Source organism: Rhinichthys klamathensis, unplaced genomic scaffold (genome assembly GCF_029890125.1).
Source record: "Rhinichthys klamathensis goyatoka isolate OS25496 unplaced genomic scaffold, OSU_Roscu_1.1 h1tg000150l_1, whole genome shotgun sequence".
Taxonomy (NCBI): domain Eukaryota; kingdom Metazoa; phylum Chordata; class Actinopteri; order Cypriniformes; family Leuciscidae; genus Rhinichthys; species Rhinichthys klamathensis.
Window position 1 is genome coordinate 951389 of NW_026606685.1, and position 23198 is coordinate 974586.

Below are 23198 nucleotides of genomic sequence, written 5' to 3' on the forward strand. Positions count from 1 at the left end.
ATTAAAAAAAGCAAACTTTCAGAATCAGCATGTTGAAAATATTGCATACATAACATATATTCCACAAAAATGTAGGCCTACTCTTTATTTTAAAACAACTTCATGTGGGACTAGTGTATTTACAGAGGAATCACACTGAATCACACACAAGTATGTTACATTTAAAACACAAAAATCTGTGATAATTCTTGGACACAGCAAAAGAAAACTTTGGAAGCGTCATTAAGCTGCTTTACCTTGCCAGTGTAATGTTCATTCTGGTAAGAAACACCCTATAATTTTGAAGAAAGAAAGAATTTTCCAGCCCTGTGCAGATAAAGAACAGGTTGAACAAAACCAGCCAGCACATAACAAATCAAACCAAAGGACCAAAGTGCATTTATAATCTGTTGTTTCAGAATGGTAACAAATCCTATGACTATATATGGGACATATATGATAGCCATGCTCACAGTAGTTATTAGAATGAGATCAAATGCTCTTCTCTTCATGTGGTTTTCCTCCTTTCTCTCTCTCGCTCTCTCTCCTGGTCCTGACTGCTTCAGAGCTCTGAGAACAGCCACAAGACAAAACAGCTGGATGATGAAGAAGAGGAGGAACAGCACCAAGAACAATATAAGTTTTACTTCATCAGAAACTAACAGGCACAAAAAACAGCATCCAAGAACAATGAACCAGGCCACAGTGCAGCAGATCACTCTATATCTGAGAGGTTTGTACTTCAGAAAGGTTACAGGATGAACCACTGCCAGGTAACGCTCAACACAGATCAGACACTGAAACAGAGGACGACCGGTGGAGGAGAGTCCTGCTAAGAACATTTCAATTCTTGAGAGACTTGTAAACCACATTGACAGTACAAAGACCAAATTATTCAGACAGATACCAAGCTCACAAACAGAGAGATTGAAAATGAAGAACTCTGATGCAACTCCACTTCCTGTTCCTGTTACGATGAGCCATAGAATATAGGAGTGTGTTGGAAGACCGAATAACAAACAGATGACATGCCCACAGATTTCCAGACTGTCCATTAACTCAAAAGACTGAGTTGTGGAGTTTGTAGTTCCTTCAGTTGTGGTGAAGTTCACTGTAGCGTTTTTCATCTTTTCTGTGTTTGTCTTCCTCAGTTCAGCAGCCAGTAAACATAATAATGTAACTATGATTTATAGGAAAAGAGAAATGCAAATTAAGTTTACATCCAATCTGTAAGTCTACACATTTTTTCAATTTTAACTCAAACATCCAGAGTACATCATTATTCAATCTGCACAATATGGTTATACAAAGGGCAAAAGCTATAGCCTAAAAAACAACCACTTTCTATTTTATTTATCTTTCTTAAATGAACTTGAATTAAATTGTTATTTCTTTTCAGTAAAATACTCATTAAACTTGCCCTACAACAAAACAGAATCAACACAGTGTCAAATGTTTCTGCTTATTAATTGTAAAAACATTGAAGTTTGTCACCTGAAGAATGAATGCCCAGTCTCTCTGGATGTGTATAAATCTCTGTGCTGCGTTTTAAGTTCACAGCTGCCACAAGAATATATGTGCATGACTTCATCTGCTACACGTCACATTAAACATCATATACGCAAATATTTAGACTATAAAAATGAACAAAATTCAAGCCATTTTTTAGACATTTATCGAGTGACCCTGAACTTCAAAATATAATTTTCATATGATACAAAATACAATGGTGAGATGTCAGTCTTCCCAAACAATCTTTATAAATAATGAGATGGAAAATTGAGGCTTGGTAATTGATGAAGTGATTTATTGGAAAAACAAACTAATAGCAACCACTCATTTTATTAATAGGATATGATTTTTCATGCACTCATGCTGTGGCTATCTGAACGACCTTAAATAAGTTCAAATATCACAGAACTTCTGCTAGACATTTTCTAGAAGTCAAAGTGCACATGTTTTTTTCAGTCCTCTGAGAAGTGAAGTTGTGTTTGAAAGGTATCAAGTTGATATAAGTACATTTGAGTACAAACTAATCCCTAGATTTGAAGAGTAAAATAATATCATAAGCAGGTTTTATGGAGAAAAGAGGCAGGAGAGTTTTCCAGTCCGGTGCTGATAAAGAACAGGCTGCACAAAACCAGCCAGAACGTAACAAGTCACAGCCGGAGACCAAACTTCCTGAATAATCAGTTTTGTCAGAATGGTAAACAAAGTTGTGAGAGTAAGTGGCAGATATGTGATAACCATGGTCGCAGTTGTTATTAAAATGAGATAAATCATTCTTCTCTTCATGTGGTTTTCCTCCTTTCTCTTTCTCCCTCTCTCTCCTGGTCCTGACTGCTTCAGAGCTCTGAGAACAGCCACAAGACAAAACAACTGAATGCAGAGGAAGAGTAGAAACTGCAGCATGAAGAACCACATATATACAATGTTGTGTGAATCTATAGTAAACATGCAACACAAGCAGGATCCAAGAATAATGATCCAGGCCGCAGTGCAGCAGATCACTCTATATCTGAGAGGTTTGTACTTCAGAAAGATTACAGGATGAACCACTGCCAGGTAACGCTCAACACACATCAGACACTGAAACAGAGGATGACCAGTGACAGTTAGTCCTGTTAAACACTGTTTTAGTGTTGAAAGGTCTGAATACCAAAATGCCAGTAGACTGATCAAACCATTCAGACAGTTGCCAATCTCAGAAACAGAGAAATTGAGGATGAAGAATTCTGATGCAACTCCACTTCCTGTTCCTGTGATGATGAGCCATATAACGTCTCAGGTTACGTATGTAACCCTGGTTCCCTGAGAGGGAACGAGACGCTGCGTTTGAGACGCGGTGGGAACGCTCTGCGTGATTGCGTCATGAAGCACGTGTAAAATCAGTCCGATGGAAGCCCGATACGTCATGGGTGACGTCATAGACCAGGAAACTATAAAGCACCCTTGAAAACAGACCGCGACAGCTTCTGAAAAAGTCTGAAGCAAGTTGATCAGGGCATGCAGGAAGTGTGGCAGGCAAACGCAGCGTCTCGTTCCCTCTCAGGGAATCAGGGTTACATACGTAACCTGAGACGTTCCCTTTCAAGGGAACTTCGAGCTGCGTTTGAGACGCGGTGGGAACCCCATACCCACTACGCCATAGTGACAAATGCCCGTTCTGTGTGAAGTCCTTGCGCACACTAAGAAGCAAGCAACCTCGCCCCAGGAGTGGAGAGGTCAAGGTCATAAAACCTGACAAATGTATGTGGAGAGGACCAACCTGCCGCATTACAAATGTCAAGAAAGGAAACACCCGAAATTAAGGCCGTAGAGGCCGCCATACTCCTTGTAGAATGGGCCCGTACAGCCATAGGTGAAGGCTGACCGGCCGCTTCATAAGCCAATGATATAGCCTCGACTATCCATTTGCTCATAACCTGTTTAGATGCAGGGCACCCTCTTCTGAGTGACCCAAAACATACAAATAACTGCTCTGACTTACGCCACAGGGCAGCTCTGTGAACGTAGGCATCCAATGCCCGAACTGGACATAACAGGTTCAGTTGTTCCTGATCTGGGGTATTAAAAGGTGGAGGATAAAAGGCCTGCAACACTATTGGGCCCCCAACATTAACTGGGACCTTAGGAATATAACCCGGTCTAGGGTATAGAAATGCTTTCACCATACCAGGTGCAAATTCCAGACATGACGGAGCAACCGACAGGGCATGCAAATCTCCAATTCTCTTGATAGATGAAATAGCAAGGAGAAATAAAGCTTTCAAAGTGAGGAATTTTTCTGAAACCTCTTCAATAAGCTCGAAGGGAGCCAGAGCCAGACCCTCAAGTACAATGGCTAAATCCCAAGCCGGTGCTCTAGAGTGCAGTGCAGGTCTCAACCTCAATGTACCACGGAGAAAACGAGTAATCAGAGGATCTCTCCCAATAGAAGTACCCCCCAGAGGGGTATGATAGGCCGAAATAGCCGCCACATAAACTTTTAAGGTGGAAGGAGATAATCCAGCAGAGAAACGGTCTTGCAGAAAATCGAGAACTGAACCAACAGGGCAGTTAACAGGATCTAACTGACGCTCACCACACCAGGTGGAGAATAATTTCCATTTCAGTGCATACAGTCTTCTCGTGGAAGGAGCTCTGGAATGGAGAATCTCTCAACGACCTCAGTCGAAAGACTGGATTCTATGAGCCTGGCCCCCTCAGAGGCCAGGCCCACAGTTTCCACAACTCCGGTCGAGGGTGAAATATCGTGCCCCCTGCCTGGGACAGCAGGTCCCTCCTGAACGGAATCTCCATGGGAGAGCCGTCCAGAAGAGACAAAGTCCGAGAACCAAACTCGAGTCGGCCAGTATGGGGCTACTAGTAGCAGATGAGCCCCTTCCCGGCGAACCCTCTCCAGAACCTCCGGGAGCATAGATATCGGGGGAAATGCGTACAGGTGCAGCCTCGGCCACACCTGCACCATCGCATCCAGTCCGAGAAGAGCTGGCTGCGTGAGGGGGAACCATATAGAGCAATGCGTTGTACAAACGATGTGAAAGGTCGACTTGACTTTAGTTAGACCAAAGTTCTCCCTAAGAAGCTCCACCACCTCGGGGTGAAGTCTCCAATCCCCTGGGCCTCAGCCCCTGCCTCAACAGGAGTGATATATATATTGGGCTTGACAAACAACAATAAATAGACAAGGACAGAATCACAGAGAGCGCTTGCTGAAGACAACAGAAGCTGTCGCGGTCTGTTTTCAAGGGTGCTTTATAGTTTCCTTGTCTATGACGTCACCCATGACGTATCGGGCTTCCATTGGACTGATTTTACACGTGCTTCATGACGCAATCACGCAGAGCGTTCCCACCGCGTCTCAAACGCAGCTCGAAGTTCCCTTGAAAGGGAACAAAGGAGTGTGTAGGAAGTCCAACAAGGAAACTGATGCTGTGCAGACACATTTCTAAAATTTGCAGTGGCCTAAAGGATTGTGTTGTGGAGTTTGTAGATATTTCAGGTGTGGTGAAGTTCATCTTCTCTGTGTTTTTCTTCTCTACAGCGCACAAAATATAATATTGTAAGACTTATCTATGGAAAGAGAGAAGTGTACATAAATACAGCCTACATTTATATTACATTCAGTATAATTGATTTTAGCAATCGAATCTTCGTTTTGTCATTCTATTTCAAAATGGTAATGGTTCGCCGCTGATAAAGTGATTCCATGAACCAGTGTCATATGATTGAACTGATCTCGGGTCAGTTCCATTAATGACAAACGTGTGTATAATGGAGATGGAGGAAGATCTAGTAATTGTCTAGCACACATAAAACAAGTATAGACTAATAAAGAACCCTGGCTTTACTATGCATTTGCTTTATATTTAGTGGTATATTACAATGAATAGATTACACTTTCATGAAAACATTTGTAATTGGTTGTATATTTTATCATTTTATATTATGTGTTTGTGCTATAAAATGTTGCACTTTGGAAATTATGTTGGCATTTTCACAACAATAACTCTTAGGATTAAACAATCTGAATTAATTTTTTATTTGTTTTACTTATAGCAGCATGAATGCTTCCAAATACCTCCATAACTGAAACTGTTGAAATCCCAACAAACCAGAACATTGAACATTAATGAGTTCCAATGTTTTTCATCCTGTTCAAAATAACTTCATTCATTCATACCCAAAATAACAATTATATCATATTTTGCTGATTAAATTGTTACTTCGGTACAATTAAACAAAAAGACTTCAATCTCATTATATTCAATAGTAAACTTTCTTAGGAACTCACTTTGGACTTTTTCAGATAAATACTGTGACATTTTTTAATATTAAGGATAAAAACAAAAACAAAATTAATTTGTCACCTGAAAAGTGAATGTCCCCTCTCGGATGTAAATGTCTGTGCTGTGTTTGTAAACTGACTTCACAGTCGTCACAAGGATGTCAATGCATGACTTCATCTGTTTCATGCCGCATAAAACATGCAAATATTTAAAGTAAAAAAAAAAAAAAAAAAAAAAAAACAGAGAGGTTCACTTTTTTATGGAAAATGTTTATCTGGAAGCTTGTGATTGACCAGTCAGAATAAAGTATTCCAGCCGCATACTCATTCATTTTTAGACTGAGTATTTAAGAGAGCAAGAAAGAATGAGAGAGAGAGAAAGATACATAAATTTTAAATATTGGGGGGTGGGGTGGGGGGGGGGGGGGGAAAGGTCACTGATTAAATGTTTTATTAGATAAACAAACACACTGATATCAAACAACCATATTTAATTAACACACTCAGAATAAGCTAGTTCTATGTGTAAATAAACAGGGAAATAAAAGATTTGTATACTCACATGAACTGACAATCAAACTAAAAAATAATTTTAAATAGAACTTAATTTAAAGACCAGAGCAAACACCAAGAGGAAATAGACACTTCAGCTGTAAATATAAAAAAATGGCCCATCCACTAATAAAAATTGTTTAAAAAGTAAAACGATGTGTAGTAATTTTTTGTCAGTTTATGAGGAACAGAAGCCGGAGAGTTTTCCAGTGCGGTGCAGATAAAGAACAGGCTGAGCAAAACTAGCTAGAACAAAACAAACCAAACCAGGAGCCCAATATGTCCAGTGATACTTGTTCATCAGAATTATAAATACTCCTGCGATAATAATTGGCATATATGCGAAAACTATGTTCACAGTAGTTATTAGAATGATATAAAATGCTCTTTTCTTCATGGGGTTTTCCTCCTCTCTCTCTCTCCCTCTCTCTCCTGGTCCTGACTGCTTCAGAGCTCTGAGAACAGCCACAAGACAAAACAGCTGGATGAAGAAGAAGAGGAGGAACTGCATTAAGAAGAACCATGAATGTGCATCAATATTATTTGACATTAATGTGATCATGCAAACCAAACAGGAGCAAAGAATAATTATCCAGGCTGCAGTGCAGCAGATCACTCTATATCTGAGAGGTTTGTACTTCAGAAAGGTTACAGGATGAACCACTGCCAGGTAACGCTCAACACAGATCAGACACTGAAACAGAGGACGACCAGTGATGGAAAGTCCTTGCAAAAACAGTGTGAATGGCCCAAGAACTGAAATCCAATTAAGCAGTACAAAAAACAACAAATCCAGACAGTTACCAATCTCACAAACAGAGAGATTGAGGATGAAGAACTCTGATGCAACTCCACTTCCTGTTCCTGTGATGATGAGCCATATAATATAGGAGTGTGTAGGAAGACCAACCAGAAAATTGATGCTGAACACACACATTTCCAGATACCCCACTGGCAATATGGAAGGGGTTGTGGAGTTGGTGGAAGCTCCTGGTGTGGTGGAGTTCATTTTCTCCTCGTTTGTCTCACAAAACATAAATAGTATTGCTAAGAAGAGAGAATTGTAAACGTATGGGGTTATTCAGACGACATTTCAATGTAAGCAAGATAAAAAATATTATTTAAAAACATTTTCAGTCTACCCTAGCAATTCAACACAGTTTACAGTTAAAAAATTGGCAATTTTTTATACTGATAACTTAATACATTGCAGTACATCTACATAATGCACTCTTAAAAAATAAACGGCGATTCAATAGAAGAACCATTTTACTTCTCCAAATAACTCTTTGTGAAAAGTTCCTAAAATAACAATTTGTGAAGAACATTTTAAAAATCTAAAGAAGCTTTTTTGCACTTGAAATGTTCTGTGTTAAAGGTTCTTCGTGAAATCACAGATGCCAATAAAGAACCTTTATTTTTAAGAGTGTACCCTAATGTCAAGTAAATTGCTAATTCAGTTTGATTAATCAAATAGAGATCAGTTCTGTTTTACTCAAGTGATCAATCTAAGATGCCCATAACCCTTTTACTATGACTGATAACCACAGCAACATTGTCATACAGTATATTATTCAGCAGTAAAAAAAAAAAAATTCAATTTAAAAGAGAAGTTTATCACCTGAAGAGTGAATGTCCAGTCTCTCTGGATGTGTATAAATCTCTGTGCTGTGTTTTATAGACCGACTTCACACTGTTACAAGAATATGTGTGCATGACTTCATCTGATACACGTCACATTAAACATCAGATATGCAAATATTAAAAGTAAAAAGGTTTTTAAAAATATCATAAAGAAATACTCTTATTTGATACTTTAATTTTATTCCAAAAAAATTCATTCATTCCCAAAATAACATTTCTGTCATATTTTGCTTATAAAATTGTTACTTCTGTTCAATTAAACAAAAAGAGCTCAATGTCATTTTATTCAATAGTAAACTTTCCTCAGAACTCACTTTGGACTTTTTCAGATAAATACTGTGACATTTTCTAACACTAAGGATATAAACAAAATTAGTTTGTCACCTAAAAAGTGATGTAAATGTCTGTGCTGTGTTTGTAAACTGACTTCACATTCGTCACAAGGATGTCAATGCATGACTTCATCTGTTTCATGCCGCATAAAACATGCAAATATTTAAAGTAAAAAAACACACAAAAAACAGAGAGTCTGAGTAAATTTATTAACAGAAATTCACTTTTATATGAAAAATGTTCATCTGGAAGCTTGTGATTGACCAGTCAGAATGAAGTATTCCAGTGTGCCGCATAATATTGTTATATGTTGCTTCTATATATAAGAAAGTAGCAAATTCAAATTAATCACCTGCATTTTTTTATTTATTTTTTTTGCACACTGAATATTCATTCTTTGTACGTCTAAACTAGACAGCACATGCAGGTGTAACTTATTAATTTTTAGACTACTTATAAGAGAGCAAGAAAGAATGAGAGAGAGAGAGAGAGATAGATAGATAAATAAATAAATAATAAAAATGGGGGGGGGGGGGGGGGGGGGTATGCAAAACGTGATACTGGGTCACTGATTAAATGTTTTATTAGATAAACAAACACACTGATATCAATCAACAATATTTATTTAACACACTCAAAATATATCTATGTGTAATAAACAGGTAAATTAAAGATTTGTATCATAAATAGAACTTAATTTAAAAGACAGAGCAAACACCAAGAGGAAAGAGACACTTCAGCTGATAATACAAAACAAAATGGCCCATACACTACTAAGAAAAATTTAAAAATTAAAACAATGTGTAGTCATTTTTTGTCAGTTTATGAGGAACAGAAGCCGGAGAGTTTTCCAGTGCGGTGCAGATAAAGAACAGGCTGAACAAAACTAGCTAGAACATAACAAACCAAACCAGGAGCCCAATATGTCCAGTGATACTGGTTCATCAGAATTATAAATACTCCTGCGATAATAATTGGCATATGTGCGAAAACTATGTTTACAGTAGTTATTAGAATGATATAAAACGCTCTTCTCTTCATGGGATTTTCCTCTTCTCTCTCTCTCCCTCTTTCTCCTGGTCCTGACTGCTTCAGAGCTCTGAGAACAGCCACAAGACAAAACAACTGGATGGGGAGGAAGAGGAGTAACTCCATCAAGAAGAACCATATATCTGCATTTATATAATGTAACATTAATGTGATCATGCAGACCAAACAGGAAACAAGAATAATTATCCAGGCCGCAGTGCAGCAGATCACTCTATATCTGAGAGGTTTGTACTTCAGAAAGGTTACAGGATGAACCACTGCCAGGTAACGCTCAACACACATCAGACACTGAAACAGAGGACGACCAGCGATGGAAAGTCCTTGCAAAAACAGTGCTAATGGCCCAAGAACTGAAATCCAATTAAGCAGTACAAAAAACAACATATCCAGACAGTTACCAATCTCACAAACAGACAGATTGAGGATGAAGAACTCTGATGCAACTCCACTTCCTGTTCCTGTGATGATGAGCCATACAATATAGGAGTGTGTGGGAAGACCAAACAGGAAATTGATGCTGAACACACACATTTCCAGATACCCCTCTAGCAATATGGAAGGGGTTGTGGAGTTGGTGGAAGCTCCTGGTGTGGTGGAGTTCATTTCCTCCTCGTTTGTCTCACAAAACATAAATAGTATTGCTATAAGAAGAGAGAATTATAAACTTATGGGGTTACTCAGACGACAGTTCAACATAAGCAAGATAAAAAAATATATATTTTTAAAAATTATTGATCATTTAATACATTGCAGTACGTCTATATAATGCACTCTTAAAAATAACAGCGATTCCATAGAAGAACCATTTTAGTTCTCTAAAAAACTCTTAGTGAAGTTCCTAAAATAACCCTTTTTTGAAGAACATTTAAAAAATCTAAAGAAGCTTTTTTGCACTTGAAATGTTCCATGTTAAGAGGTTCTTTATAAAATCCATGTGATGCCAATAAATAACCTTTATTTTTAAGAGTGTACCCTAATGCCAAGTAAATTGCTAATTCAGTTTGATGAAACAAATAGAGATCAGTTCTGTTTTACTCAAGTGATCCATCTAAGATGCCCATAACCCTTTTACTATGACTGATAACCACAGCAACATTGTCATATATCATTCAGCAGTAAAAAGAAAAATATTTCAATTTAAAAGAGAAGTTTATCACCTGAAGAGTGAATGTCCAGTCTCTCTGGATGTGTATAAATCTCTGTGCTGTGTTTTATAGACTGACTTCACACTGTTACAAGAATATGTGTGCATGACTTCATCTGATACACGTCACATAAAAACATCAGATATGCAAATATTAAAAGTAAAAAGATCAAAAATACGCGCAGACGTTCCCTGGTGCTATTTCGCAGTTTCAGAAAACAATTCCGCCACAGACCAGGTAAAACCTAGTCTAAAGTCAGTGGCGCGTTATTCAGATGCTATTTTAAGGGTGCATGCTTGGCCATAATGTAGCGTGTGCACAATGCGCTTTGCTTATCTCATACAGCAGTTCCAATTTTTTATAAACCATACATAATTACAAGGAAAAATTTTACCACATGAGGAAAATCATTGTGGTGTCCATGAAGATGTGAAAAAAATAGGCATAAATCTATAGCTTACACATTTACTCAAATTATGATACGCCTGTTTTACCGAAGCTAATTTGGTAAGCTAAGTTTCTCCCATTTCAGATCATTAAAATAGGGCCCAGTCTTATCTGATACTTAAATTTTATTCTCAAAAAGTTCATTTTGATAAACGTCTTGTTCACTGAACTGTTGTATTAAAGCAATATGACAATTGCATTTGTGATGCTGTTCCGAATATCAGCACAGCTGTGAAAAAAATCAGTAAAGAAGAAATGATGCAGCTCCCAATCACTGAACACCATGGTATGCAAACTTTATTTTATATTTAGAAAGAATGGAAGAGAAAATTACAAGGAATCTATTCTCTTTCAATTAAGATTTATTGGAAAACATGCAAACAGCTACCATTTATAATAAATATATCAGATAAACACACTAAGGATAAACTTAAAATATATAGGATTTCTTCATGCACACTTTCTGACTTTCTGATCTATATTAAACACAAAACTTTCAAAACTCCCTGAAATTACAGTTGAAATCTCATCGGCTGCCTGCTATTCATATTTTAGAAGTCAGGGGGTACAGCTTTTTGCCATCCTCTGGGAAATTGCATTCAAAATATTATAATGAGCACTTTTAAGGAACAATACCGGGATTTGCCAGTGTTTGACATTTGCACACACTGTGTGAGTGTGTGATTCAGCAGTGTAAAGACCATAATGAACAGTCATTTAGAGGACAGAGACAATTCAGCTGAAAAAAAAATAAAAATCCCATTCATAAATAAAAGTTATCAAAACCAAAAAAACTAGGTGTAGTTAGTTACTGTTTTACAGGTTTTATGGAGAACAAAGACAGGAGATTTTTCCAGCCTGGTGCAGATAATGAAGAGGCTGAACAAAACTACCAAGAATATAACAAATCAGAGAAGGAGACCAAAATGGCAAACTGTCATGCTGTGTCAGAATGGTTAAGATTACAGAGAAAGTAATTGGCATATATGTGATAACCAAGGTCGCAGTAGTTATTAGAATGAGATGAAATGCTCTTTTCTTCATGTGGTTTTCCTCCTCTCTCTCTCTCTTTCTCCATTTCTCTCCTGGTCCTGACTGCTTCAGAGCTCTGAGAACAGCCATAAGACAAAACAACTGGATGGAGCAGAAGAGGAGGAACTGCATCAAGAAGAACCATGCATGTACAGTCACTGTAAATAACAAATATATGATCAGGCAGACCAAACAGGAGGCAAGAGTGGTTATCCAGGCCACAGTGCAGCAGATCACTCTATATCTGAGAGGTTTGTACTTCAGAAAGGTTACAGGATGAACCACTGCCAGGTAACGCTCAACACAGATCAGACACTGAAACAGAGGACGACCGGTCATCCCAAATCCTTGTATTAAAAGTGCTAATGGCAAGAGACTTGAAATATATTTTGACAATATAAAGAAAAGAAAATCCACACAGAAACAAATCTCACAACAAAAGAGATTGAGCTGGAAGAACTCTGATGCAACTCCACGTCCTGATCCTGTGACGATGAGCCATATAACATAGGAGTGTGTAGGAGGACCAAACAAGAGACTGATGCTGAAAATCCAAATTTCTATTTCGTCCGCTTCCCAGATTCCATCTGTTCCAGATCCCATTGTAGAGTTGTTGGAAGCTCCTGTTGTGGTGGAGTTCATTTCCTTCTTGTTTGTCTGAGCAGGAGCTTACAAAACATAATTGATAGTGGTAATAGAGGAGAGAATTATAAATGTACCGTTTTATTTAGACTGCAATTCAACATGAGCATGATAAGAAATTACACTAAATATATGCAATATGTAATAGGGTTAGAAGTGTATAGTTTAAGGTTACAAACATATTTTTTTGGTTCATAATTAAAAAAAAATATACCCTAATGGGCTTGTAATGATTACAGAGCAACAAACATAAACAAAGTTTTATAATAATTACTAATGTTCATTATGTTATTTTGAGTTGACAACTAAGCCATTTAACATGACCATAAACCATTTTAATATGACTTATAACAACAATGACAAATGGTTCAGCATATAAAAGAAAATTAATCTTAATTTAAAAGATGAGTTTATCACCTGAAGAGTGAATGTCCAGTCTCTCTGGATGTATATAGGCTATATACATATATGTGCTGTGTTTTGTAGACTGACTTCACAGCTGTCAAAAGAATAGCTTATGTGTATGACTTAATCTGGTAGATGTCATGTACAACATATGCAAATGTTTAGAGAGGTCCATTTATAAACCCAAAGGACAGATGGAATAGGCCTATTTGGAACATGCTTGTTTAAAACCCTCTGGGGTCCTTCATTTCAGAGTCACACTCAGGACCTTCGGTACCAAATGGTCCGGGAGGGTGGGAATAATATTTATTTTAAAAAATCATCTTTTTTTTTTTTTACTTGTTTTTTATAATATATTTTCTTTTCTTTTTTGGTGTTTTGAGATAGTTTTATGATTTATAATTAATATTTATGCGATAATTATGACCCATTTTTGTTCCTATTGAATATAATAGAATTGTTTTTTTTTTTTAAAGCTGTATTTCATTTTAGAGTCAAGCCTAGGCCTCATGAAAGCAATATTTGAAATGAGATGGATGCCATCTGGTGGACAAACTGAGCATTTTAAAAATTCAAAACCTATATGTAATCTGAATTTATTAGTGTTTACGTGTATAAAAGTGTTTGTGTGTGTGTGTGTGGATGTGTCTGTTTTGCACTCTTGATGTTTTATAGATTCACCCCTTCACTGTTGTGTGCTTTTTTTCTGGATCGTGGCTGATTTGTAGATTGTACGCACAAAAAAACTCTGTTTCCCTATCAAGGCTACGGAACTTCGACATTACGATTGTTGTATATGGGAACTCCTCTCATCCTTCACTTCCGCTGAAATCTTATAGGCTAACGCCAGCAGAGCTGGCCAATTGACGCGAATATGCAAATACTGACACCTCGTAGCAGTATACACTCACCGGCCACTTTATTAGGTACCCCATGCTAGTAACGGGTTGGACCCCCTTTTGCCTTCAGAACTGCCTCAATTCTTCGTGGCATAGATTCAACAAGGTGCTGGAAGCATTCCTCAGGGAGTTTGGTCCATATTGACATGATGGCATCACACAGTTGCCGCAGATTTGTCGGCTGCACATCCATGATGCGAATCTCCCGTTCCACCACATCCCAAAGATGCTCTATTGGGTTGAGATCTGGTGACTGTGGAGGCCATTTTAGTACAGTGAACTCATTGTCATGTTCAAGAAACCAATTTGAAATGATTAGAGCTTTGTGACATGGTGGAAGTAGCCATCAGAGGATGGGTACATGGTGGCCATAAAGGGATGGACATGGTCAGAAACAATGCTCAGGTAGGCCGTGGCATTTAAACGATGCCCAATTGGCACTAAGGGGCCTAAAGTGTGCCAGGAAAACATCCCCCACACCATTACACCACCACCACCAGCCTGCACAGTGGTAACAAGGCATGATGGTTCCATGTTCTCATTCTGTTTACGCCAAATTCTGACTCTAACATCTGAATGTCTCAACAGAAATCGAGACTCATCAGACCAGGCAACATTTTTCCAGTCTTCAACTGTTCAATTTTGGTGAGCTCTTGCAAATTGTAGCCTCTTTTTCCTATTTGTAGTGGAGATGAGTGGTACCCGGTGGAGTCTTCTGCTGTTGTAGCCCATCCGCCTCAAGGTTGTGCGTGTTGTGGCTTCACAAATGCTTTGCTGCATACCTCGGTTGTAACGAGTGGTTATTTCAGTCACTGTTGCCCTTCTATCAGCTCGAACCAGTCTGGCCATCTCCTCTGACCTCTGGCATCAACAAGGCATTTCCCGCCCACAGAACTGCCGCTCACTGGATGTTTTTTCTTTTTCGGACCATTCTCTGTAAACCCTAGAGATGGTTGTGCGTGAAAATCCCAGTAGATTAGCAGTTTCTGAAATACTCAGACCAGCCCTTCTGGCACCAACAATCATGCCACGTTCAAAGTCACTCAAATCACCTTTCTTCCCCATACTGATGCTCGGTTTGAACTGCAGGAGATTGTCTTGACCATGTCTACATGCCTAAATGCACTGAGTTGCCGCCATGTGATTGGCTGCTTAGAAATTAAGTGTTAACGAGCAGTTGGACAGGTGTACCTAATAAAGTGGCCGGTGAGTGTATATGCAAGTGAGCGCCAATTCCTCTTCAGAATCTCTCTCTTCACGCTCAAATCGTGTGCTAGAAAGCTGATACTACTCAACAAACTTTGGATCAATTCGCTGTCGTTGAAGGTGCGCCGGAGATACCTGAACTGTCTCCAGCATCCGATGGCGACCGTTTGCAACCTATGCTCGGGCCCCATAGTGCCCCCAGACATGCACCTGTTTTGCGTCGCATGCATGGGGCTGGCCCACGCTGAGTCAGCCCTCAGGGATGGAGGGTCCTGCGATCTCTGTGCGGACATGTCCCTCCGAGCCCTCAAGGCCAGGCGGGACGAAGCTCGCGCTGCTGCGGGGATTGGGCCTGCTGCCGCCTCCGAGCTGCTGGCAGGCCCCCCCCCAACCGTGGAGTCGAGGTTCAACCCCCGGTGAGTTTCCCCGACCCTTCCTTTCAACCCCCTCGCGAGGTCGCCGACTTCGTGTCCTTCGGGGCGAGTGAGGAGGAAGACTCTATGTCCTTGTCGGCCTCCGAGAACGACTGGGGTGCGGAGCAGGCCGCTCCTCTGGCAACCACGGAGCAAGAGACCCCGGCGGACCTGTAGGAAGAGCTCTTCCGTATCCTCTCGAAGGCCGTCGAGGAATTGGATTTATCGTGGAAAGCCCCCGATGAGCCATCAAAGAGCAAGCTGGATACGTGGTTCCTCCAATCGAGCCGCCGTCAGGCCGCTTCGAGAAGAGGAACACCGTTCTTTCCCGACGTGCATGAGCACATGGTGAAGTCGTGGGCGGCCCCGCAATCGGCGTGCACCCTCACTTCAACCCAGGCCATGTTTGCCCCCGTGGACGAGGCAGGAGACCATGGCTACCTCCGCATCCCCCCTGTCGAGGAGACCGTCGCCGCACATCTCTGCCCGTCGGCTCCCGCCCTGGGCTCGGACCGCAGCCTGCCGTCCCGAGCTTGCAGGTTTACGGCTCACCAGGCTAACAAGGCCTACGGCGCCGCGGGGGAGGCGGTTTCTGCACTACACGCCATGGCCGTTCTTCAGGTGCTGCAGGCCAAGCAGTTGAAGTCTCTGGATGGCGCCGCCTCTGTCGACGCTGACGCCATCCGGGATCTCCGTTCGGCCAAGGACCTCGCGCTCCTGGCCACGAAGCGCTCGGCCCAGGCGATTGGCCGTTCGATGGGGTATCTGGTGGTCCTCCACAGACACCTGTGGCTCACCCTATCGGACGTGCAGGAGGCGGACAGGAAGACACTGTTAAATGCACTGATCTCCCCTGCAGGCCTGTTCGGAGACGCAGTGGAAAAGGTAACCGAGCGATACTCCGAGACGCAGAAAAAAGCGAAGGCGATGAGTCACGTGATTCCTCGGAGGGCGCCGATGCCTCCGCCGCCGCAGCCCCGCTCTCGCTTGTCTTCCGCCTCGGGTCGTCAACCTCAAGCTGCGGCCAGGCATCAGTCAGCGCCGCGCCCGGGACCGGATGCCCGTAAAGGCCGAAGCGGCCAGTGGCATGGAGCGGGAAACAAGAGGCCGGCTCAGAGGAGCCCGCGCAGGAAGCCCACCACGTCCCCGGCGAGGCCCAAGCAGTCGTCCTGACTGCTCGGGCAAGAGGAGAGGAGAGCGCCAGGATGGCCCCGCGTCCAAGCGACGCACTCGAGAGCACGTGGTCCCTCAGCATTCTGCGAGCGACACGTGCAGTTATGTTGTGAATGTTGTGTGTTCAAAAATAAAGCAAATTACTTCTTCACAAACAGAGCTTTTTTCTCCTCTTGCACCACACACTGTGTTACCCGCCCTGCCCTCGAGCAGCACAGAGTCACGGTCATTAACTATAAAGGCACCTCACGGGAAGCGCGAGGTGTCTATTTCCAGCCCTCACATAGCGGCGATGACCGCAGGTTTAGTTCAGCCCACACTCAGTCGTTTCCAGACTGCGTGGGAAGCTATTCCGGGCATTTCGCCGTGGGTCTTGAACGTAATTCGGCGCGGGTATACACTTCAGTTCAAACGCAGACCTCCCCGCTTTCGCGGCGTAATTCAGTCATTAACTTTGCCCCAAAGTGCTCACATACTGAGACAAGAAGTGTGCAGCCTGCTCGAGAAGAAAGCGACCCCCGAGCGAGCGGGAGAGCGGGTTCAACAGCCGCTACTTCGTAGTGCCGAAGAAGGGAGGGGGTCTCTAGGGGGCCCTATACTGGATCTGAGACCCGTCAACAGAGCGCTTCACAAGCGCGCCTTCAGGATGACCACACTGAAGCAAATCCTGGCGCAAATTCGCCTCGGGGATTGGTTCGCTTCGGTGGATTTAAAGGACGCTTACTTTCATATTCAGATAGTAAAGCATCACAGGCGTTTCCTGAGGTTCGCGTTCGAGAATTCAGTGTACCAATACACGGTGCTTCCCTTTGGGCTAGCTCTCGCTCCTCGAACGTTTTCAAAATGCATAGACGCGGCACTTTCACCCCTCAGATCGAGCGGGATGCGCGTTTTGAATTATCTGGACGACTGGCTGGTTCTCGCGCAGTCGAAAGAAACGCTGGTCAGCCATGTGGAAGTCCTCCTTCGTCACTTGGAGATGCTCGGTTTCAGTGTTGGGTATAGTTACTTTGGAAAGTAGTTAATTAGGTTACAACGTTACCATCAATTAAAAGTAATCAGTTACGTTACAGCGTTATCTATTCACAAAAGTAACGCGTTAGAGTACTCATGCGTTACCAAAAATTAAAAGCCGTTTGCAGCGCCTCACACATGCTGCAGCTTAATTGACAGACACGGCCCTCTTTAAATGCACCTAGAAGTCGTGACTCCTGGCAATGAATAACGTCAGTCATCCGACTAAATTAACACTGCGGGATAACAATAACAGGAAAGACAGTCATCAATAGGCTATTCCACAATACCAGAGTGCTAGATTGGTGTTTGGATGTTTTTTTTAAATTTGAGGTAGAATTTTTGGCGGTCGACAGAAGCTTTTCACCAACGCAGTGTGTGCATTTTACCGTTCTTTTCCTTTTCGTTGACAAATTGAAAATAATGTGCATACTTCCATACTGCAAACGCTGTCCTCTCTGCCATCTTGCCGGGAGTTCGAAACACACACACACACACACACACACACACACACACACACACACACACACACACACACACACACACACACACACACACACAGGGGGGAGCAGGGCACAGACGTATCACAGCCATTGACTTTATGATTACAGCGCTCCTGCTCCGCTGATACACCCGCAGGTGGCACAGTAGACCTAGGCATAGCAGGCACGGCGCCAGGATTCCAGGTTTGGATGGGCCAGACCAATTGTGGGTGGGCCTTAAATTAAAAACGTTATCCAATCACTGTTTAACCTAATAAAAATTACTGACTAATATATCTGTACGTAGGCTAGATTTTAATAGCTTGATGCTCTTTAAATATTTTGTTGCATTGTTACAAAGTTTCGGTGCATATGGAGTCAGGACGGACCTATCTGCGATCGCTCTCCTTGGTCCTGACCAAAGAAGAGCGCTTTGGAATCTCCATTACGCATCATACCTGGGCTGGGTTTCCCGATAGAAGAAAAAGCGGTGTTCTTTATAAAAGAAGCACTTCAGAAATAGTTGGAATTGCATTTATTAGGACTCATGGTATAGGCAGAGGCGCTGGTGCCCTCCTAGCAACGGCGCTGCTCGCGCTAGCAGCGATAGTCGTACTATAGCGGGTGGCAGAGACGAAGATGTGCTAGGTGATGTGGATCTCAGCTTTCCTTCATCTCCTGGTTGCAGCGATGACTCAGAGAATGTACGTGCGCGTTTAAGGTACCTAAACAACGACTGTTGCAACATTGTCCTTTACTGGAAATTATTTTCACACTTTCACAAGCTAATGATAAGCGCTGAAGCTGCAATATTTCTGGAGACATGGAGTGGGTAAAACATTATTTTGACCACTTGAGTTTTGTTTTGTAGAAAGACATTTTTTTTTAAAGATTTTCGTTTCGTATAAATTGTATCTTAATTTTGATCAAAGTTTTATCAACCAATTGCCCGTATTTAATAAATAAGAAGCAATATATAGCAGACAATGTAATAAGGCGCCGGCACGATCACTTGCATTGCACGACAACTGGAGCATGTTTCCGCCACAGAGTAAAAAAAAAAAAATGTAATTGCGATTTTTTAATCTCACAATTCTGACTTTTTATCTCAGAATTAGGCTACATGATAAAGTGGATATTGCAGGTTAGCTATAAAGTCAGAATTGCGTGATATAGGCCTAAAGTCGCATCTGTATGTTATTAAGTCAAAATTGCGTGATATAAAGTGCGAGAAATATAGCTTGAAATTCTGACTTTTTTTCACAGAATTGCATGTTTATATCTCGCCATTCTGACTTTATAATACGCAATTGAGAGATATAAAGGCAGAATTGCATGATATAAAGTCGCAATTGCGTGTTACAAAGTCAGAATTGAATTATGAGATATAAACTATTCTCGGGTAAAAAAAAAAAAGAAAAAGAAAAAGAAAAAAGCAATTGCGACTTTATTTCACGCAATTCTGACTTTATAACACGCAATCGCGGCTTTATTTCACGCAATTCTGAGTAATAAAGTCAGAATTGTGAGATGTAAACTCGCAGTTGTGAGATAAAAAGTCACAATTATCTTTTAAAATGTTTTATTCTATGGCGGAAACAAGCTTCCATAGTATAGGCTACTATAGCCTATAGCCTGTCCTATTTAAGTAGCCTAATTAAATTAATATAAAGGGGCGATTTGCCCACTAATGGCTTAAATGAACAACTAGGGGGAAAAAATAGTCGGAGGCCTTATTCCACATATCTTGGAAGTTCGAGCCAGCAGGCCATTCTGGGTTGAGCGCGCGACCCTGCGGAATGAGTGAGCAGAGCGGAATATTCAGAAATGCGCTCTCTGCTCACATGCTCTGATCGGAACAAACCCGAACACTGTCTGCTGAACTTGTGCAGAAACATCAAAATAGACATAACCAGCATTTTAAAATTGTTTTTAAAACTAAACATTTAGACTATTTTAGCACAAATTATGTGCTTATTGGCGATTTTTTTAATAATTATTGACAAAACATTTTTGAAGAAAAGTTTTGGGTGGGCCTGTTGAAAAGTGGGTGGGCCTAGGCCCGTCAGGCCCACCCATAACGCCGTGCCTGAGGCATACTACTGTCGGACCAAAAACAGGCTGCAGTCGGGATTTTCCTTTCCTTAAAATAACGGATTACTTTTTACAAAAAATAACGAAGTTACTGATTACTTAACGCACAAAACTAACGCGTTAAGTTACACATATCACGAAAAAGGTAATTAGAGTACTCTAACGCGTTACTTTATAACTCGTTACCCACAACACTGCTCGGTTTGAAGGTGAACTTCCAGAAAAGTGTGCTCACACCGAGTCAGACTTCCACTTTCCTGGGAATATGCTTGGATTCGGTGAGAATGAGAGCGCGTCTCTCCCCCGAGCGAGCGGAGACTCTGAGCTATTCTCTCGGTCGCTTCAGACCAGGCAGGCTCGTCCCTCTGAAGGAATTTCAGAGACTATTGGGACGAATGGCAACGGCTTCTTCAGTGTGTCATCTGGGGCTGCTGCATATGAGACCGCTTTAACACTGGCTGAAAACGCGCGTTCCCCCGAGTGCATGGTATTCCGGCCACAAGCGCATCATGGTCACCCGCGGATGCGCCCGCGCCCTGGCCCCGTGGAAGAACCCCGATCTCTTCAGCTCAGGCGTCCCTATGGGTTTAGTGACGCGGCGCGTGGAGATCCTGACGGACGCCTCGTCCACCGGATGGGGGGCGGTCTGCTTGGGCAAGCCCGCCTCGGGTCGGTGGTCAGAGAGGCAGATGGAGTGGCACATAAATCGCTTGGAGTTGGAAGCGGTCTCTCTAGCTCTCAAAGTTTTCCGGTCTCGGCTGGAGATTCCGCTCAGGAAGGACCTGCTGTCACAAGCGAGCGGAACGATCTGGCATCACAGCCCCGGACTGTGGAGCCTTCATGTGTGGCCGCTGCAGGGTCGCTGAGCGGGCGGAATGCGCTACACGCGCGAGTTTTGAATACCATCGCGGAAGCGAGAGCCCCGTCCACCAGGCGTCTGTATGCTCTAAAGTGGGGTGTTTTCTCTAAGTGGTGTCAGGATGATGATATAGACCCAGCGAACTGCTCTGTGTCGGTTATTCTGCGCTTTCTTCAGCACAGGATGGATGAAGGGAGCCTTCCATCCACTCTGAAGGTATACGTGGCCGCTATTGCAGCGTTTCACCCCCATGTTGATGGACAGTCTATCGGCAGGCATGCGTCGGTGACTCGGTTCCTCAGGGGAGCTAGGACCGCCTTCGGTGCCGCCGTGGGATTTAGCTTTGGTCTTGGAAGCATTGTCACGACCACTGTTTGAGCCCTTAGCTTCTATTGCCATTAAGGAGCTTTCGGTCAAAACGGCGCTGCTTCTCGCTCTCGCTTCGGCGAAGCGGGTTGGGGATTTACAGGCTTTCTCTGTAACTGAGGATTGTATTCGCTTTGGGCCGGGAAACTGTAATGTAACTCTCAGACCGAGGCCGGGCTATGTCCCTAAATCGCTCAAGACCCCGTTCAGAGCGCAGATAGTTTCTCTGCCGTTACTGTCTGCTGAGCCATCAACCTCCCAGGGTTCGGATGCTCAGAGTGCTATTTACCCAGTCAGAGTTTTTCGGGAATACATTTCTCGTTCGGCTGCTTTTCGGAAATCGGACCAGCTGTTTGTGTGCTTTGGTGGGTGCAACAAGGGACGGGGAGTCTCTAAACAGAGGCTTGCTCACTGGATTGTGGACGCTGTTGTTTTGGCTTATGATCACCTGGGGCAGGAATGTCCCCTTAACGTCAAGGCTCATTCGACTAGGGCGATTGCCTCCTCGTGGGCCTGGACTAAGGGGATGTCTATTCAGGATTTATGTCCTGCGGCTGGCTGGTCTTCTCAGAACACGTTTGCCAGGTTTTATAAGTTGGGTTTGCCCTCTGGAGCGTCCCGAGTGCTTTCGGTGAGTTCATTGTGTACACAGCATTGAGAGAGCTGCTCTGCGCTTTGCTCATGAGTTGTTTTGTGCTTTTGTGTATTTTTACTGTTGCCACCGCTATGCGTTGGCCTTCTCTTACTGATGTTGTTGCACCGTTGTTCTTCAGTGCAAAGTTTCCCCGGTTATACTGCTCGGATATGCAAATTCTGGCAGTGTTTTGTAAGCTTGTGATAGGTCCCTTTGGGCCTATCAGAGGTTAGTGGTTCGCTATTGGCCAATCTCAGCCTATCGGAAGCTTGCATGCTGAGAGGGCGGTTTTTTGGTATTGGATCTGACTGGATCTGGTTTGTTTTGGCTACCACGGCGGGATTCTATACTGTTCCCATATACGACATTCGTAATGTCGAAGTTCCGTAGCCTTGATAGGGAACGTCTCCGGTTACTTACATAACCTCGGTTCCCTGAGAGGCAAGGAACGAGACATTACGCTCGCCGCCGTGTTCGCTATTGATTTTAGCGTTTTGTTCGATTCTAAAGAGGAATTGGCGCTCACTTGCATATATACTGCTACGAGGTGTTAGTATTTGCAAATTCGCGTCAATTGGCCAGCTCTGCTGGCGTTAGCCTATAAGATTTCAGCGGAAGTGAAGGATGAGAGGAGTTCCCATATACGACATTCGTAATGTCTCGTTCCTTGCCTCTCAGGGAACCGAGGTTGGAGACGATTTTCACATTTTTGCCAATTTCCAATTCATTTCCTATGGGGGACCATTTGTATGGAAGTAAAATAATGCCAAATGTTTTTGAAACAAAAAGCCTGTTGAATTGCACTACTTGAAAAAAATATGCATTGCATTAACAATGCTTGCATTTTAATGCATTGTATTTTTAGGACTTACATTTTTTTATTGGCTCAAATTCGACATGGTTGAATATTTAAGCTGTGAATATTTCAATTCAAAATATTTCAAACACATTTTCATTATTAAAAATTCAATAATCCATATTCACCCTTCATATTTCACTTCCAAAATATTCAAACTTTTAAAAAATACAACCTATAAT

At 42.1% G+C, this 23198-nt stretch overlaps 5 protein-coding genes across 5 annotated transcripts; all 5 read right to left on the minus strand.

Moving 5' to 3' along the window:
• Positions 1-272: 272 nt before the first annotated feature.
• LOC130090727 (uracil nucleotide/cysteinyl leukotriene receptor-like) lies at positions 273-1196 on the minus strand. The gene has a single exon (XM_056258239.1). It carries the CDS (start codon positions 1104-1106, stop codon positions 273-275), a length of 834 nt encoding a protein of 277 aa, XP_056114214.1. The 5' UTR covers positions 1107-1196.
• Positions 1197-2055: 859 nt separating this feature from the next.
• On the minus strand, positions 2056-5000 carry LOC130090728 (G-protein coupled receptor 35-like). The gene is made up of 2 exons (XM_056258240.1): positions 4880-5000; positions 2056-2762 (listed from the first exon to the last, which is right to left on the minus strand). Exons 1-2 carry the CDS (start codon positions 4998-5000, stop codon positions 2056-2058), a joined length of 828 nt encoding a protein of 275 aa, XP_056114215.1.
• Positions 5001-6500: 1500 nt separating this feature from the next.
• LOC130090729 (chemokine XC receptor 1-like) lies at positions 6501-7331 on the minus strand. The gene has a single exon (XM_056258241.1). The coding sequence runs from the start codon at positions 7329-7331 to the stop codon at positions 6501-6503; it is 831 nt and encodes a 276-aa protein (XP_056114216.1).
• A 1662-nt stretch (positions 7332-8993) lies between these two features.
• LOC130090730 (chemokine XC receptor 1-like) lies at positions 8994-9952 on the minus strand. The gene has a single exon (XM_056258242.1). It carries the CDS (start codon positions 9950-9952, stop codon positions 9122-9124), a length of 831 nt encoding a protein of 276 aa, XP_056114217.1. The 3' UTR covers positions 8994-9121.
• A 1814-nt stretch (positions 9953-11766) lies between these two features.
• Positions 11767-12716, minus strand: LOC130090731 (G-protein coupled receptor 35-like). Its single transcript, XM_056258244.1, has one exon. The coding sequence runs from the start codon at positions 12613-12615 to the stop codon at positions 11767-11769; it is 849 nt and encodes a 282-aa protein (XP_056114219.1). The 5' UTR covers positions 12616-12716.
• Positions 12717-23198: the final 10482 nt, after the last annotated feature.